Raw genomic sequence first — 18864 nt, 5'->3', positions numbered from 1 at the left:
TTAAAGCCTCTGCCTTTGGCTCGGGTCATGGTCCCAGCGTCCTGGGATCGAGCCCCGCTTCGGGCTCTCTGGGAGCCTGCTTCCTCCTCTCTCTCTGCCTGCCTCTCTGCCTACTTGTGGTTTCTGTCTGTCAAATAAATAAATAAAATCTTTAAAAAAAAAAAAAAGAAGAAGAAGAAGAAGAAAAAGAAAGGTTGAAAGGGTTTATAGATAAAGGAATGAAATGGTCAGTGTGCCTTGATTCTACATGCATCCCCGGCCCAGCCCTGCCCTTACCCCCATGCCCCAAGCTGCAGCCCTTCGTACCAGTGACATCACTGCCTGGGGGGAGGGGGACAGCACCTCCCCCACTACCGGCTGCAGGTGCTGCCTGCAGACCCAGAGGCCCCCCCAGACACCAGAGGACACCTGCAGCCGGATTTCCTTTGGAGTCTACAAGTCCAGGCTTTTCCCACATGATGGAATAGTTCCTTTGTCCCTCCGCAGCCCAGGGCGCGGCCAGGCCAGGGAGCCGCCAGGAACCCCCCAACTATCTGCGGACACTTGCACCCTTGGCTGTCTGGGGCCGAGGGCTTCTTCTTCTCCACTGAGGCTGGGTCATGTCTTCCCCTACCTGCCCAGGCACTCCAGCCGAGTGACCTGGGGGCTTCTCTCCCTGCTCTCTCAGACCCTGCTGCGAGATGGCAAGCGCGAGAGCATCGTGAGTACCCTCTTCATCTCCCCGGGCGACGTGGAGAATGGGCAGAGCATCGTGTGCCGAGCCACCAACAAAGCCATCCCGGGAGGGAAGGAGACTTCGGTCACCATCGACATCCAGCGTGAGTACTGACTCAGCCCACGCAGGGGGCCAGGCCCGGGGCAGCACACCGCCCCCCACCACTGCCCACCTCCAGCACTCCCTGCCTGGAACACAGGTTGGGGAGAAGAGCCAGGCCTGGACAAGCAGCTCACCAGAGCCAGCACCACAGCCTGCAAGGTGTCTGAAGACAGGAAATGGGTCCGACAGCTTCCCAGACTGGCCCAGGTTGCATTTGTGGGCGCCCCGAGGGCTTGTCCTTATTGTCACACGAAGTCACGACATCAGATGAGAATCTTTGGCCGATGACTTGTTCAGGCCACATTTCCAAACTGTTTCAGGTAGAACTTTCCACATCAATAAATATAAAGCAGGACCCTAGCTCTGCTTTACCATGGGGAGCCCACACGCTCCCTTGGCGAGAAAGCCAGGGCAGAGGGCCTGGGGGCAGCAGGGAGCTCAGGGCTCCCCCCACAGCAGCCCATGCCCTACAGAGGGTAGGTACATGGGGGCCCCTCTTACGGAAGGGTTCAAGGAGAGAAGAAGCAGAGTAGTCTTTCAGTCAACCCGCACTTTCCAGGGACCATTTCATCTTTACAACAACCACTGGAGTAGGTTGCCAGTGGTCCCTCTGTGGGAAGCAGGCACCCCAAGGTCAGTCAGTCTGCCCAAAGCCACAGACCGTCAGATGTAGAGAGCTCGGCTTTCCGCAGCCCACACCGCAACCCCTCTTCTACACTGCACACAGCAGGTCCTCAGCAGGTGTCGGTTCTCACAGTCAATGTCAATAGTCACCAGGCATTCAATCCCCACCAGCCCCCTATTCCAAAAGCCACCTAAACAGATTCCCAGTGCTCTCCTACAGTCTCCCTCAAGTGCCTGTCGGCCCCAGAGAACAACAACAAATGCTCAGAAAGGTGGTCCCACAACCTTACTCCCAGCACCAGACTAGCTTGGGTCTGAGTACCAGCTCTCAGAAGTGGACTTTTCTTGCCTTAAATGCCCTTCCCACAATGCACAATGCCACTGTGTGCTAGGGGCTGATGTGGCAGCAGGCTGGACCTGAAGGTTGGCATTCATTTCCTCCTTACTACTTTATTCATTCTACATCAAAAATCCCCCACCTACCAGCCCCGCTCACATGAGGCTTCTGGGTTCTGTGCTCCGCGCGGCTCTGTGGGGCTCCAGGGCTGCGTCCTGGTGTTCCCAGGGCCCGTCTTGGGAGCCAGCGAGTGGCCGTCCCCAGTCTCTCTAGAACCCCGGCAGCTGCTGCCTAGATTCCAGAAGGCAACAGAAACCTGAGACGGGCTTGCTCCACACACCCAGACCCAGCCGCCGAGTCCTTGGAGAAGATTTATCTTTTCTTTACCATCTTCACGGGCTAGTAACCCCCACTCGATCACACCCACCAGCTGGAGGCTTCTTTTTCTGTTCCTCATTTACTGAGAGCCAAGAACAGTGGGGCCCTTGCCAGACCTGGGACCAGGGTGATGGGAGGGAGACGCTCACTCTGACAGCCTCCCTCCCTGGCTGTCCACACCCGCCTACTTCTTCCGAGCACCAGCTGTGGGCCCAGCTCTGGACAGGAAGCAAGATGCTCTGGGGATCGAGTGGTCCAGCATCCCAAAAGGCTCCCCAACCCATGGGTAGTGAGGGCCGAAGTTTGTCACACACTTTACTCCAGGAATGCCAGTTCCTTGTCCTTGGACCACACGATGTCCCCAGTTTCCTCTTGCCCTTAGACTGACCGCGATCAGAGCTCTCTCCAGACACGAGCCCAGTCGGGGAGGAATAAGGATGGGGGACATGAGACATCCAAGCCTCCCACTGCCAGGCTGCCGGTTGGACCCCCCACAGATCCCCAATCTGGTCAGGAGGCCCACACCAGCTATGGAATCCCACACAAAAGGAGCCAGCTGGCAGCTCCCCATGCCAGCAGCCTGGGCCCCAGCGGGGTGTGGGGGGGTACCCAGCAGCAGCCAAGCTCCCCTCCAGGCTGGGAGAAGCCCTCCTGTCACCAAGAACGCCACCATCCTAACCACACCCCACCAGCTATTCAAAGGCACCCCCCTAATGCGCTCTGGGTGATGATCCATTCACCAGGGCACACGGCTGACAGTCTCCATCAGAGGAGAACACCAGCCTGGCCCAGTCTCCACATCCTGGCTGGCTCTCTTTCCAAGGACGCCTCTGCCACACAAAGCAGGAGGCATCGGACATGAAATCCCAGAGAGGCTGCAGCTCCGGGGCCCCGATCCCTAGGTCAGCCCCATTGGAGGCTGGACAGGGAAATGGTCAAGGTCACAGCATTCCTCCTGCTTGAAATTCTGGCTCTGCCACTTACTGAATGATGCTGGCCTCACGGTAACCACCGTGCCTCAGTTCTCCCATCTGTGCAAATGACAACGGCCGTCATACAATGGCTGTGAGGATTCAATGAAATCGTTCGGGGATGCTTCCAGCGTTTGTGCCCGGCTCAGGCTCAGCTCGCTGCACCTGTCCGTTGTCCCTCCCATGCACAGCTTCCCTCTCAGCCTGAACGGGGGAGAGGTCTCCCGCCCCTTGCCGCCTCTCCTGAAGGTGTTCCCTTCTGCCTGCCTAGCAAAAGCACACGCTCGCTCTACCACCTTCCCTCTGCCTCCTTCCTCCTCCATTTACCCACTTGTTCATTCAGTAAGCGTCCCGCTGTTTACTGTGGACACCACGGGCCGGATCAGAGCTGCCTTTGCAAACCTGCTTATTTTCTCAGTCAACCAAGAAGCATCCAAACTCAGCAAAAGCACATTTGTTGTTTGTTTCCCTTGGTCTTTATATGTTACCCAACGGAAGACAAAGCCCCCAGATTGAGTAATGGGAGAGAAAGCTGAACACCCCAAAGTCCCACTACATCTGGACGCTGCATCCAGCTGCCAAGTCGCAAATGAACGTGCCATAAAATCACTGAGTCATGGAGTTTCTCCCTTTCCCGCCCCCCCCCCGCACTGTACTGCTTCCCAGAACACACACGCGCGCACACACACGCACACGCAGGTTGCTGATGGAAACGCTAACAGACTCTCAGCTCTAACATCTGTTCAATATGATCTCAGTTCCACCGGCGACATCAAAGCCGCCCTCCTGCAAGCGATGCAGCCGACATCACAAGTGGGATTAAAATCGTGTCTAATAGTTGGATATGACATAAACTATTTATACCTCTGGAGCCTGGCAGGCTCCTGAAAATTCATATCCGGCGCATCCAGAACACAGGGGTGGACAGAGGGACACAGGGACCTCAGGGTTCGGGGGAGAGGTGCAGATGAGACTGGCAGGTGCACCAGCCTCCTGGGGACCCATTCTCTTGGGGCCCTTCAAGAAAGCTGGGGTACTGGGCGCCTGGGTGGCTCAGTGGGTTAAGCCACTGCCTTTGGCTCGGGTCATGATCTCAGGGTCCTGGGATCGAGGCCCACGTCGGGCTCTCTGCTCAGCGGGGAGCCTGCTTCCCCCTCTCTCTCTCTCTCTGCCTGCCTCTCTGTCTACTTGTGATCTCTCTCTGTCACATAAATAAATAAAATCTTTAAAAAAAAAAAAAAGAAAGAAAGCTGGGGTACTAAGGATTTAGCCCAGGTAAAGAAGCTGCCGGAGAAGGGCACGCACGGGATAAAGTCAGAATGGCGGGTGGCAGGAAGGGACCCTAACAGGTGTATACTCCATCACCCTGCTCCCCAAAACTCCTCCCTCTATAAAAGACACCCAGGTGGGGAGGGTCCTCCTGGGGCTACCCCCCCAAGTTCTGTGCCAGGTCCTCCTGGGGCTACCCCCCCAAGTTCTGTGCCATGACTTCCTCCAACAACAGTTGCACTGAGGGACTCTGTTCTGCCTCTCAGTACTGAATTTCACAATGCGAGGCCGTGAGCCAGCCATGCACCAAATTCCTCTGCCTTAGGACAAGTTTCTCCAACATGCAGCGAGACGCACACTCCTCCGTGGGTCTCCACATCTCTAGGGTTGGGGCCATCGGAGCCGGAGGGGGCCCTCGGATGCCCAGTTGAGGCAGCTCACCCTGCAGAGAAAGAGAGCAGGGACCGCTGATGGTACCCGCCCTGGAAGCTGGGAGCCCTCAGCTTGGGGTTGGGGGGACGGGGGCCAGCCAATGGGCTGCAGCTAGGGAGAAGCTACAAGGTTCTGGGGGTCTTAGCTCTCCACGGGGTGGGAAGAGAGCTCTCATGGCTGGTCCTTGCCACCTGCCTCCCTCCTTGAATTACGCTTTAAAAACAAAGATAGAGATCATTGAAATCCCTGTCACCTCCCTTGTAATTCTCCATGAAATTCTCCACGGCTGCTGTAACAGGAGCTCCCAGGACCGTGGTCTGCATCCGGATCTCATGCAGGGAGATCGGGGTTCCCAGAATAGTCCGCCACCCTGCTCAGGAACCAGAGTTCTCCCCCCCATGTCTTTCAAGTTCCCTGCGGATACAGGTGCAACCTTGTGGGCCACCTCCCTGGCCCCCGCCGCTGGACCCGGGCACTGTGCAAGGAAGCAAGACCCGGCTTGAGCACCAGCAGGACAAAGAGGGCCTGAGTGGTCCAGGGATCCCAACTCCAGGGTGGGCTGGCCTCCGTTCATAGCCGGAGGCCTGTGCATAAGACTCTAGGGTCTCGGAAGCCCACCTGTGGTTTCAAACAGACGCTCAGGCTGGAGCAGCTGGAGTCCTGCCTCCCTTGTGGGGCCCTTCGCAGGTGCCCAAGAGGGGTCAGCATGTTTCTCCGTGGTCTCTGAGAAACTGGCTTCTTCTGCTGCTGAAAATGGACTAGATAGAACCCCTAAGAAGTTCACTACCCTCCCTCAGTTTGCCGTGATCTCGGGTGAGAGCTGCCGAAGATGTGGCCTGGGACCCTGCCTGAGTGGCAGGGACCACGCTGCCTCCTTACTCAGCTCAGGCTTGTACGTCCGCCGGCCCTATACACCGTAATGAGGATGAAGAGCAGGCGCTGGTCTCGTTTCCCTCTTCCCACCTCTCTGCATCTCTCTCCTGCCTTGGTTCTCCAGTCCTCGATACTGGGTGGTCTCTCTTCCCAGCGCCCCATCTCACGTTCTGTCTCTGTCTGCTTGGTCTCCTCCAGTCTTTTTGCTTTCAGTGTGAAATCTCCGTCTGATTCTCTGTTTCTGTGCGTATGTCCATCTCTCTGTGTGTCTCTCTCCAGCTCCCTGCTCTCTGCTTCTCTCTTTTTCTTATTCCTCTGCATTTCCCAATCTCTCTCTGTCTCTGTCCATGTCTCTCTCCCTGTCTCTCTCTCTGTAAAGGTGTCCTCTGCCTGCCTCCCTCCCTTCTGTCTCTCTGTCTGTTTGCAGTTCCCCCTCCTTCCCCACAGCTCTCCATCCTGTCTCCTCTCTCCCTCTCCTTTCCCTCCCCCTTGCCTCTCTTCCTGTCTCCTCCACCTCCCACCGTTTTGCACTTCAGAGCCTGCCTTCTCATCATGTTGCAGGAGAAAGACTTGCCCAGCCTTGGGAGCTGAGAGCTGGGTGACACCAGTCAGGGCCCAGCAGAGATGCTCAGGCTGATGAAAGGGTGTAAATGCCACTTTCAAGTTAACAGACGCACCAGAACCTTTACACAAACAGATATGAAACAGACATTTCAAAGACCAAAAAAAAGTGTATTTAAATGGGGCTTAGTGTCCATGCTTCCCCTTGTGCCCCCTGCACCCTCTTCTGCCCCCTCTCTTGTCTGAAGTGTTTTGTTCTCCATAAAGGCTGGAAGATGGGCAGCGTGTGTCTGGGGACCCAGGAAGCCACGCCTCCTGACTGGTTGTTCATTTAAACACTAGGCCTTGAATCCACATGGGGATCCCTGACCCCCCACCAGGGCAGCTGAAGCAGGGAGTAAGGGAGCCCCCGGCTGAGACCCCCAACTTTGGGGGGACGACCAGGATGGTGGCTGCTCTCAGGGCCCCTCCTGGTAGAATCTCTGGCCTTTACCTTCCCTGTCACCCAGGGGATCTCCTTGCCCCAAAACCATGGGCACAGCACCCCAGTTTGCAAAGGAATCTCTTCTCTCTGCAGACCCCCCGCTCGTCAACCTGTCGGTGGAACCACAGCCAGTGCTGGAGGACAACGTTGTCACGTTCCACTGTTCCGCAAAGGCCAACCCGGCTGTCACCCAGTACAGGTAAGAATCCTGCTGATTCTTACAGGGCACCGCCTGGCCCCTGGACCCCTCCACACCTGTGCCCATCACACAGGCTGTCATTCGTGGCCTTGAGTGTGCAGCGCACGGGCTGGGTCACTGGGAGAGCCCAGGATCCTTCTCCCTTCCCCAAACACCCATCCATCCATCCCTGGCCAGGTAGAAGTTCCCTTTCCTTCATGTACATGCAAACACCCCTCCACCGGAAGCAGTGGGCATAACCCCTTCTGTTTGGAGAGCTCTATTATCTTTCTTTCTGAAAAAAGGCAGAGAGGCTCCAGATGAGGAATAAAGGTAAAACAACCAGGAGATGCAGTAAGATCAGAACCTAGATCCGTGCCATGGGCCCACCAAACTGCTCACCTGTGCAGGGTAAGATTTCGGAGACAGAGGGCCCTGTCCAGCAGGCACCTCGGATCATGTCCATCTGTGGCCCCCATGCCTCCCTGCTCACAACACTGATAAAAGCACCATGGTGTTTTACACGCTTGTCTTTCCCTGTTGATGGAGCTCCTTGAAGGCAAGAACTGCAATTTAGCAACTTAGGGCCCGCAGCATGGGGCAGAGCATGGGACGGGCCGCGGAAACCTAATAATGCATGCTGGCTCCCCGGGGCACCTCCCTGCCTGGGCACCCCTGCAGGACAGGATTTCAAAAGACGCAGTGCCCTCGGAGATGCTCAAAGGCAGACAAGGACACTCACCTCCTTTAGATGCCCTGGGGAACTCGCCATGGCCCTAACTCGGAGCTGTCCTTCCCCGCCAGCCCAGACTTGATGGTGGAGCCCAGAGCGTCATCTCCGCCATCGAGATGGGTTATTAAGCTGCAGCGGACGGTGCCAGGGATGCTAATGGCCCCAGACTAGATCATCAACTGGCCAGTGGGAGTGGAGGACAGGGACAACAAGAGGCAGCGCAGCCCAGAGGGCTCAGTGAGAGGAAATGGGCCAAAGAGACAGCCAGAGAGATTCGGGTTGGACGCAAGGAGGAGCTCCCCGCAGTGCAGATAATTGAACGACACCAGGACCCTGGAACCAAAACCCAGGAAAGGCATGGAGTCTTTCTCCTTGAGGACATTTTAAAATAGGATGAAAAGCCATCTGTCATGTCCCGTGTGACCATTCTCTGGGCCCAAGGCCGGGCAAAGTGCGTTGCAGAAACATGGCCCTGGAGCCCTGTGGGGCTGGGGGGCGGGGTGGTTTGGCTGGGATCTGGCATCTGTCTGGAAGTGACTGAAGATGCAGAACAGACAGCCTGAGAGAGGCCCTTTCTTAGGGCTTTCTCAGGGCACCTGCGGTGACAAGGTCGGCCCCTCTCTGCTGTCGCTCGTGCGGTCTGCTTACAGTCCCTAAACGCTAGGTCTCACGTGCCCAGAGACCTCAAATGCCCATTTCCCTGGGCAGCCCCGGACTCCCACAGGTGCCCTCGCAGCTCTCCCAGGAATGCCTGTGGGACCCCAGAGACCAGAACGTACAACTTCCATGGCTCTTCACTGCCAGGCTCCGGGTCACCTGAGGACCCAGTTATGGGCAGCGGGCAGGACCATGATCGGGGACCCAGCACTGTCCCCCACCCCTCCCCTGCCTTATGACCAGGACAGTGTGAGCCAACACCCCAGCAGCCAGGCTACCCACCTGCCTCTTAGAGTCACCCCCCTCTAAAAGCAGAGCACCAGTGATAAATGATGAAGTTCATATCTCCTTCTGGAGGGATCATCATAAAGAAATGCGGGATGCCTGGGTGGCTCAGTTGGTTAAGCAGCTGCCTTCAGCTCAGGTCATGATCCCAGCGTCCTGGGATCGAGTCCCACATCGGGCTCCTTGCTCCACAGGGAGCCTGCTTCTCCCTCTGACTCTGCCTTCCACTCTGTCTGCCTATGCTTGCTCTCGCTCGCTCTCTCTCTGACAAATAAATAAATAAAATCTTTAAAAAAAAAAAAAAAGAAATGTGACAGTAGGTGCACCTGGGTGGCTCAGGTCTTTATCCTGGAGTCCTGGGATAGAGCCCCACATCAGGATCCCTGCTCAGCAGAGTCTGCTGCTTCCTCTCCCTTTCCCTCTCCCGTTCCCACTGACTCATGCTCACTCCCTAGCTCTCTCTTTCTCTCAAATAAATAAAATGGAATCTTTAAAAAAAAAAAAAAAAAAAAAAAAAAAGAAATGTGACATTACATTTAAGAACTAATGAATGTAGGGAAATGTGACAATTAATTGGCCTATTCTTGCCATGTTTCTGTCATTTCAAAGTGGGGTTTTGTGTTGTTGTTGTTGTTGTTTGTTTTTTTTTTAACTAAAAAGTTAATAGGGACACCTGGGTGGCTCAGTGGGTTAAAGCCTCTGCCTTCGACTCAGGTCATGATCCCAGGGTCCTGGGATCGAGCCCAGCATCGGGCTCCCTGCTCAGCAGAGAGTCTGCTTCCCCCTCTCTCTCTGCCTGACTCTTTGCCTACTTGTGATCTCTCTCTCTGTGTCAAATAAATAAATAAAATCTTTGAAAAAATAATAAAAAAACTAAAAATTTAACAAATAAACAAGCATAGAGCTTGCAGGTTTCCCTCTGCCTTCACCCTACCCTAGGCCCCCAGGATCCCGGGTCAGCCCCTGGTTACAGAGGGGCCGCCAATCACAGAGGTGTCCGAAGGGGCAGGCGTTCCCGCACAGGCTCATTCTTGGGGCGTGTCACCTGCCCTCACGGCCCACTGATTAGAAAAGGGCCTGCAAACAGATCAGGGTGGACCACATTCCCTTCAGGACCCCAGAGACTTTTTGGAGAAGGCCTTCTGGCCACTAGGAAAATTTGGGAGAGCGAAGAGAGAGGAGGGCCCCCCGTGCCTACCCACACCGGCCCAGCTCCTCGAGGGAGGGCTCAGCCCGCAGGCAGATGGTGGTTCTGGACACCGTGTTGGCCTCTGAGAAGAAAAGCCTTAAACAAATCTCCTCACATAAGTACATTGATTTTTCCCAACTGACTTTGACAAGATTGCAGGGATCTGTGTTTCTTTTCTTGCACGTTCATCCTGATTGCTTCTTCCCGTGCTGCTCCGAGGCTGTGATCTCAGAAATCAGAGCTATGCCTCCTCCATCCCAGCACCTGGGAAGGGGACATGGGTGGGTGTGGGAGCAGGGGCGACGGACTCAGCTCTCACTTCAGCTGCCTCCCAGACCCAGGAGCCAGAGGCGGGCAGACCGGGTCCTGGCACACCAGGAAATGCGTCTCCCCACCTGCTTCTCGGGACTGTCCTCTGAGGCTCTTCGGAACCCCCCATGTCCCCCTGTGGGTCGCAGGGCAGGGACCACCGCCCAGTGTGAAACTCAGGACTAGGTAAGGATAGCCTGTCAGCTGTGACAGCCAGGCCTCCTGATTCTGTGATATAAATAATTAATCCTCTTACGTTTGCTCCGGCCAAATTAGACATTGATTGGGAAAAGCTTAATCTGACTCCTTTTCAGAGAGGCTGGGGGTGGTGGGGTGGGAGCAAGAGTGGAGGTGTGGGCGGGGGAGGGGCGAGGGTCCAACAGGAAGGAGGAGGAGGTGGAAGATAAGCCAGAGAGGGAGGAGAGGGAAGGACTGAGAGACCTGGTCTTGTTCTTGGGTCACCCTGGACCCTGTGGCCAGCTGCTGGAAGAGGTGGTTTGAGCTTCTGGAAGGGATCCCTATTGGTGTGGGAGAGGAACATAAAGAAAGGGAGGAAAAAGAGAGACTGAGCAGGATTCAGGGATTCAGTACTTCGGGGACTCGGGATGCCCCCAAAAAACTTTGGTTTGGGTTACTAGAGGGCCCAGCCCCCGCAAGCGGCTCCTGCTTGTGACCCTGGGAGAGGAGAGCCTTGGAATTTCTCCTGTCCGGCCTCTAAGGAAGGGACAGGCCCTGGGGGGGCTAAGGGTAGCCGCTGCACAGGGGCCCAGGCTGGAACAGCACAGCCCTGCTTGTCCCCCAACTGTCCGGCTGGGAGCTCCAGCAGTTCTGAGCTCCTCGGGGCTGAAGGGGTGAAACTCATACCGCCCAGTGACTTTCACCAGGAAGGGCCCCATCTTCTCCAAGAACTCCTCCAATGACAGATGAGGACAGCCCATCAGAACCAGCCCTCCTGGGCCCTAACCTCCCTTCCCCGAGCCAGGGGCAGGCCCAGGAGAGCAGGAGGCACTCACCCTGCAGCCCCCTCAACCTCCCACTGCCTGCCCCCATGCTTCATTCAGCGGGGCGGAGGGAGCAGAGTTTGGACGCAGGTCCCCAACCATGTCTGGGACTGAATTCTCTGCCTCAGGCAGGGGTTGTGCCTGACTGTTAAGTCTGGTCATTAAATTAAAGTTAGAAATTGAAATGATTCATGAATAACTCATAATGGTTTGTTGGGAAGCTCCTTAAGCTCTCAGGGAGCTCTGGTTTGCTCTGTTGTTAAACTATAATTGTTATTATTAATCATGTTCTTAATAATTATGTGATATTAACTCACGATCGTAACCACACGACGCCAGCCTGGGCACTCCACGTGATGCCAAGACACGGCCATCTCTCAGGCCGGGCTGGGAGGGAAGGCAGGAGACGGTCCTCTGAGGCACGAGCTCTGGATCCAGGACAGAGAGAAAGGGGAGCTGAAGGCCGGGGCCGCAGAGAAGCTGTAGTTACAGGGATTTGTGGTCATGGGGTAATAATAAGATGAACACCCCAAAATAGGCTTGAAGAGGAGGAGCCCGGTTGGAAGTTCCGTGATTTCAAAAGCAAGTGTTGTCCACAACGGGGTTAAGCCAGGGGAAGCTATGAACTCTCTTCCCGGGGGATCTGTAGGGAAAGGCCCCAGCTTCACACGTGGCCAGAGCCATCCCTGGGAGGGAAGAGGGGGCACTGGGAAGGGACCCACCCTGGGGACAGGAGTCAGGACAGGAGAGCTTCGAGAGCTGGAGGAGGGGCCCTCGGAACCCCTGGCTAACACCCGTCGCACAGCTGTCCACCTTGTCTGGAAATCAAGTCCGTCAAGTCCGTCTGTGTGATGCGCTCATGCCGCTAGTCCTGACCTCCTTCTTTTTCAGCAAGGATCCCAGTGGACAGGGACTGACAGTGGCTTATTCCTGTCCTAGCCAGTCAGATGGGTCAAGCTACTGATTAGTCCACTTCCCCATCTCCAAAATAACCTGCTTGTCACCCGCAGACCAAAGCCCACCACCTCCAACACCGACTCTTCCCCAGCCCCAGAAGTTGCCCCTCTGCAGAGATTCCTGCCCGCCCTCTCCCCGCCCCTGGCAGGGGTGGGGGGGCACGAGGGGGTGCGGGGGGGCGGTTAGCCCTGTGCCACCCCCATGCCAGGTCCCACTTTCCAGCTCCTGGAGAGACACCCCCACTCCCCGGGTGGGAGGAACACCCTTGCCATCGGAGGTTCACAGCGGCTCCCGGGCCTGTGCTGCAGGTGGGCCAAGCGGGGCCAGATCATTAAGGAAGCATCTGGAGAAGTATATCGGACCGCCGTGGACTACACGTACTTCTCAGAGCCTGTCTCCTGCGAGGTGACCAACGCCCTGGGCAGCACCAACATCAGCCGCACCGTGGATGTCTACTGTGAGTGCAGCCGCGGGGGCGGGGCGGGGCATCCCCAGGGGAGCCGCCCCCCTGGGGTGTCTCTGCTGGGACACAAGCTCACAGTGCTGCCCACTTTAAGCAAAGCTTCTTGGTGGGTTGTTTCCGGCTTCCCTCCACCCTCGACCCTCATAGTAACCCACGAGGCAGGGGTTATTATTCCCATTCCTCAGATGCAGGGACGGAGGCCCAGGGTCACTAGGCAAGTAAGTGGCAGAAGGGGAACCAAGTCAGGCTCCAGAGAACCCCTTGCTGACAGCAGGCCCTGCCGCCTCCTTCTCCCGTTGGTGACCCGGGTACGCCTCCCTTCTGGGGCCTGGTGGGGAGCCCAGGGGAGCCAGCCCAGCATTGACCCAGGGGTTGGATGTTTTCACGGCGATAAGCATGAGCTCCTCTACTGGATTTACAGTTTGAAAAGTACTTCTACAGACTTTCTTATATCTGACCCCTCCCTTACCCCCAGGGGCCTCAACAGAATCAGTGATCACCACCGTGCCCTTATTCCCTGTCCAAGGGACTAATCCGGGTCTCTGGACCCTGGTTTTCACAGTCTTCGGCTCCTGGAAAGCAGCCAAGCAGTGCTCTGCACGCCGTCCCATCACCGCGCCTGCAGTTCCACCACTGCACCACTCTGGGGACCAAGGTTTGGTCCCCAGGAGGCTCTGGTTCCAGGTGGTGTGCAGGGGGTAGGCGGAGAGAAGCTCCCGCTAACACTCACCCACACTTAGCAGGGGCCTGGGGGCAGGCCCAGCTACTTCATAGGGGTTGGAAAAAGGCTGGAAAGGGCTAAAACGGAGCATGACCTGCGGGCTCCAAGGGTGTGGAGAACACAGGGAGAGGCATGGTGTCCTCCAGGCCTTGTCTCGGAACCCGTGGGAGGACCCTGGACGGGCTCCAGGGGCTGGGCTCCGGGCGCACGGGGTAACTGGAATCCAGATCCCCAAGCTGAAGCTCGGAGGAGGTAGCCAAGGACCTAAAGGCAGACACAGAAAGCTGCCACCACCCAGGATTTCTGGAGCAGGAGGGAGTCCCTTCTGCCTGAGGGCTGGGGTGGGAGCTTCCTGGAAGCAGGACAAAGGACGGGAGATGGGGGCAAATCCCAGCAGAAATGGGGCCAGAGCACTCTTTCCTAGGGCTGTTGCTGCCAGCAGGTAGACCTGCGGAAGGCCAAGCTGGGAAACTGGGGGTCTCTCTTCCTTCCTTCCCGGACTCTCTCTCTCAGACCCCTCTCCCAGAGCTCCCAGCCCACCAAGAGCTTTGTCTCCCCCTTCCTCCCTTCACAGTTGGGCCCAGGATGACCACAGAGCCCCAATCCCTGCTCGTGGATCTGGGCTCCGATGCCGTCTTCAGCTGTGCCTGGACAGGCAACCCCTCCCTGACCATCGTCTGGATGAAGCGGGGCTCGGGCGTGGTAAGTCCTCAGCTCAGACCCCACGGGCCTTGGACCACCGGAACTGCCTCGGCCGCCCTCACTCTTTGACTGGAGGCACTAACCTCCAGTGTAAGCTGAAGGGAGAAGGAGCCCAGAAAGAAGAGAGGGAACCCCAGATACTCACAGGTACCCCCTGAGTACTAAACATACCCAACCATTACGGTTTCACCCTACCATAAAACTTAGAGGAGAAGCAGGTAGTCACAGATGTGCGGGGAGTAAAAAGTCTCTAGAAAGCCTTTTCCACTTTGCCCAAATAGTTAGTTATCCTTTAGCTTTTGAGCTAGGTTTCACAGTCTTCCTGTGTTCTTATTTTAAGATAAATGTGTTTTTTAGGGTATATAAGGTTATCAGACACCCCTCCCCTCGGGAGGACCAGCGAGAGCTTTGGGAGGAAAGTCAAGGGAGAGGTGGACAGAAACTGGTCTCTGTGTGGCCTGCTATGGGCCAGACACTGCTCTGTCCTGTGAGCAGGATTGCCTTGTCCTAGAAATAAAGAAAGAACATCAGAGCAGATAAGTAACTGCCCCAGGCCACGTAGGTCATCACCGCCCAAGCCAGGATTCGAACTCAGAGCCAGCTAAGGCCAAAATCCTTGGATCACCCCCAAACTCTATCCCAAAAGGATACTGAAAATGACTCTGAAAAAACAGGTCCAGGCACCCGCAAACAAGATCGCTGCGGGCAGCATGGTTCAGGTTGGTGGGCAGCCCTGTCTGCGAGACATCAAGCCTTCGGGCCCCAGACAGGGGCGTACCCTCCCCTCTCCCCTTGTTCCTGGCCCTTAGGGCTTCAAGCTGGTGTGTGGCTGTGACTCTCCCCTGGCCAGCTCACAGGACACACAGCCTCCCACCCCACCCCCGCACCTTCTTGCCATGCTGAAGACTGGGTCACTTACAGCAGGCCCGCCTTGCAGCCCTTCTGGCTCTGGGCGACAGAGCCCGGCTCTGCTTTCTGTGTCTGACCCTCCACAATTCTCCCAGGTGCTGAGCAATGAAAAGACCCTGACCCTCAAAACCGTCCGCCAGGAGGATGCTGGGAAGTATGTGTGCCGAGCCGTGGTGCCCCGGGTTGGGGCTGGGGAGCGAGAGGTGACCCTGACGGTCAATGGTAAGACCCCCCGACTCATGCTAAGTGGGGTGAGAGGGAGCAGAGAGGGGCCCAAGGCATCTTGGTCCCAGGCACTGCCTCAGAGGGACTGTCGCTGGTTCTGGATCCATAGCACTTCTGCCCACCTCTTTGAGTCCATGTCAAAGCCCAGCCCTGAGGTGAGGAAGGACCTGGCTAGTTGGGTCCCCTTCCTCCTTCTTTGGTGCTTGGAAGTGCTTAAAAGTGGTAGCTGATTAATTTTATCCTGGCCAAGAGGAAGGCGTCTGAGGATCACTCCACAGCCGACTCAGATAACGCATCTACCCTCTGACCTTGACCTAGGCCTTGGGGGAAATTTAAGGGATCATCTCTGCAAGTCCGAGTTGGCCCCTTCCCATTGCGTGACCGCTGCTCAGAGAGACCTGTCACAATTTCCACAAGACCAAGCATTCAGGGGGTCCTCCTGAGGGCAGATTCTTATCACACACCATAAAACCATTACAGCAGGAGAGGGTTTTCTGACAGCCCTAGAACACAGACGACTGCTAGATGACACATTTAGGGGACAGAGTGTCAGACCGGCCTGGATGATGCCCTGTAGAAGGTCCCAGAGAAGCTGGGTCCGACCCGGGAAGGCTGCAGCACCTCGATGGAAATCTGGCGTCGCGTCCATGGTATGGGCTCCCGCTGGGGTGGGCAACCAAAGCTGCAGGTTGGAAAGAGCGAGAAAAGCTAATGCCAAGCCCTTGCACTGTTTCCAAACTTCCTCCCTCCACTGGGTTTTTGGATTCCCTTTGTGAGCCCCCTGGTCCCACAGAGTCTGCCTCAGGTCAAAGCCTGGAAGCTCTGAGCTGCAGCGGGACCCGAGCCCCAGACCGACCTTTGCAGGACCCCTGGGTCCTGGCCTCAGATCAAGGTGCTAGGGAGGGGCTAAGCCATGTTCTAGAAATCAGCCCTCCTGGCTTCATCTCCGCCCAAGCTGTCCACAGGCAGCCTCGCTCATTCTCCCCCTTTGCTAGAAAACTAAAACCAGCTTGGTTCTTCCTCAGCCATCCCCCTCCGGACGCCCCATGAGCCAGCATCCCCCACCCCTCACTGCTCTCTCTGCTTTCTTTCCCTCTCCTTCTCCCCCAGAGTCCTGGCAACCCCAGAGGAAGGGGGAATCTACTCAGAGCCCGGGGGCACTCACAGGCCACCTGTCCTGGGCAGAACCCTGACTCAGGAGTCTTCCTGCCTCCCCCGTGTCCCCAGGATGCCACCAATAAATTGGCACTGCAGGGCTAAAAATAACAGCATCCAATCGCGCCTCCGTATATCCATGGCAACGCAGGCTGCAGCCTTTTCCTGCTGCTCCGGTGTCTGACACGGGGCTCAGGCACCGGGACCCGTGAAAGCTGTGGCCTCCCCCGACGCCCGCTCTGGGTGCTGGCCCATGACTCTGCCCAGCTCCCAACTGCTGGCCCCAGGACCAGACCAGCGGGCTGGGGACCCTCCAGGGTCCCCAGGCCTGAAGCTTTTAAAGGAACATCCCCATTTCTGGGGAAAACAAAATGGACAAAGGAAGGACTGACATTTCATTGTCACTTTAGATGTTCCAGCATTTCCCAGCAGGGATTCAAAGTGGTTTCTTGAGGAGGTTGTGCACGCATATCTCAGGGAGTACATTACTTGGAAGGGACACCCCAGCCTGGCTCTGGCGGCTACGCACGGTTTGATCTGAATGCCCCCCCCCCCCAGGGATTGTGTTTATATCCTCTCACCGCCTCCAATCTTTCCAGTACAGGGTCCCCTAGATTGCCAGGAAGAGATCTCCACCCAAGAGATCGGAGTGAGGCAAGGAAGCTGTTCATTTGTTTCTGCTGAATCAGGGTCATCTTGCCCTGATGCAGGGGGATGCATTAAGTGGCCCCGGGTCGGGGAGGGAAGAGCCAACGTGGGAGAGGAAAGAGCTAGAGAACAGGTAGAGGGATGGCGAAGCCCTTTGGAAAAGGGACTCGGCTGGGCTGAAGGGAGCAGACATTATGAGAGTATCCAAAGTGAGATGGGGTTCTTCTCACAGCACACCACAGCTGGTGGGCGACTGCTGCATTGCCTTCTGGGGAGTAAACTGGCTTGGGTCTTACCTGGTTTGACTCAAACCAGGGATCTGCAGGGAGGGGGAGATAAACACCCTCCCACCACTTTGACTGCCCATCCCCACCTGTACTCTGATTTCTTTTTTCTTCTAAGAAGCCCTTAAATACTTATGCATTTGCCTGATGGCTTTTAGAATGCCCGAGAACCACCGCGCCCCCCCCCCGCCTCCCCGCCCCCAGAGAATTCCTAGTTCCTGAGAAGTGAAGGGGAAAACGTTTTATGGTATCATCACTTTCAGTCGGCAGCAAAGCCAAGTGCCATCCAAGTTCCTCAAATATCAAACCCTCCTGCCTTTTGGCCAAAGGCTTCTTGGAACACAAATATGTAAGAGAGACACTCGGCTCAGCCCAGGCTCGGAGCCACCCCGGGGTGGAAGCCCCTCCCAGAAGGGTCCCCCCGGGTTCCCCCACCCCCCACCCCCTAACCCCCTACCCCCCACCCCACCCACCCCCTCACCCCACCCCCAAGTCTGCCGCACCCAGCTCCAGGCTGTTAAGCGTCCTAAACTCCATAGCAGTCACCTGAGTGTCTTCCAGAACCTCGCCCCCTCCCTTGGCTGAGAGCTACTCATAGAAATGCAAATCTGTTTTAATTAAGGTGGCTAATAAACAGCAATTATGTTTGCAGCGGTTTTTGTTTTGTTCCCAGCATAATTTTGCTTGTCCTCCAGATCCCTTGTTTGAGCTCTTTCTCCTCCGTTTTCTGCCACCTAAGACCCAGCCTTTTCCCTGAGGGATTGGGAAGGAGGCAGGAAGTTCTCCATCTCCTACACCCCTGGCTCCCTCCGCCCCAGCCCCCGCCAGGAGGTTAGCTGAGCAAACAGCGGACTTCGCCCCTTGTCCCTCCCACTTTCCAGGCCAGGTGGGCCCTGCTTGGGGAAGACTTGGGTGGGATAAAAGGCAGAACTGGACAGGAGGCACTCTCTGAGACTGCAGGGGCACTCTCTAGGCTGTGGGATGAGGTAGGTAAGACAGGGACTCCTGGACACAACCATAAACATTTTCTCTCTCTTTCTCTCATACACACACACAGTCTGGATGGGATCATGTCCTGATCAGCATTGGACCCGTGGTCTCACCTGGGCCGTCTCAGTGGCAGGCCAGGCCATGAACTACGGGATCTCCTAAGACAGACGTGAGATGAAGCTTGTGAACATGCCCCGTGCATTCCCCCTAACCAGGGTGATCCCACCCAACCCCCTTGGTAGAGGAACGTGGGCATTTCTTGCTCTTTCCCCCTTGCTTTGCCGCCCCCCCCCCCCCCCCCGCTGAGGACACCTGGTTTGTTAGGCAAGCGCGCCCTCTCCTGGACACGGCGGAGAATGGTTCGAGCGGAGCAGCCGGCTAAGGCAGGGCGGCATTAGTTAGAGAGACTAAGCAACATTACTTAGCATCCCTTCCTACCCGGTGCTTCCCCTACTCCCTTCTTAGGTTTCCCAACTCCTTCATAAAGCTTTCCCCACCTGCTGGGCAGGATGGTTCTCTCTCCTCTGAAGTTGGTTTGTACGTCATGTGTACCGCTCCGTATGAGCACTCACTGCCTTTTTATGATGCTTATTTATGTCTTCTGGGCATTCTGACTTAGAAGTGTTCGCTCCTCAACCCTTGAGAGGTTTACGACTGAACGCTTCATTTCTCTGTGAGTCCCCTGCCTTGCACTTCACCTTACACATCCAGG

At 56.4% G+C, this 18864-nt stretch overlaps 1 protein-coding gene and 1 long non-coding RNA gene across 6 annotated transcripts in view; one reads left to right on the top strand and one right to left on the bottom strand.

The window, feature by feature from the left end:
* The window catches only part of KIRREL3 (kirre like nephrin family adhesion molecule 3), a 546897-nt gene that overhangs the window by 510677 nt on the left and 17356 nt on the right, over positions 1-18864 (top strand). For all 5 annotated transcript variants that reach the window (XM_082683923.1, XM_082683922.1, XM_082683924.1 and 2 more), the window contains exons 7-11: positions 668-818; positions 6840-6945; positions 12364-12512; positions 13814-13941; positions 14946-15072. In XM_082683923.1, the coding sequence (XP_082540049.1) occupies positions 668-818; positions 6840-6945; positions 12364-12512; positions 13814-13941; positions 14946-15072 (661 nt within the window). The remainder of the gene's footprint in view (positions 1-667; positions 819-6839; positions 6946-12363; positions 12513-13813; positions 13942-14945; positions 15073-18864) is intronic.
* Positions 4707-7887, bottom strand: LOC309841074. Its single transcript, XR_014298922.1, has 3 exons — positions 7667-7887; positions 7327-7476; positions 4707-4838 (listed from the first exon to the last, which is right to left on the bottom strand). It is a non-coding gene; the product is annotated as an uncharacterized lncRNA (long non-coding RNA).

This window comes from Mustela nivalis (assembly GCF_964662115.1).
Source record: "Mustela nivalis genome assembly, chromosome: 9".
In the NCBI taxonomy this organism is placed as follows: domain Eukaryota; kingdom Metazoa; phylum Chordata; class Mammalia; order Carnivora; family Mustelidae; genus Mustela; species Mustela nivalis.
This window is presented reverse-complemented; position numbering and strand designations above follow the sequence as displayed.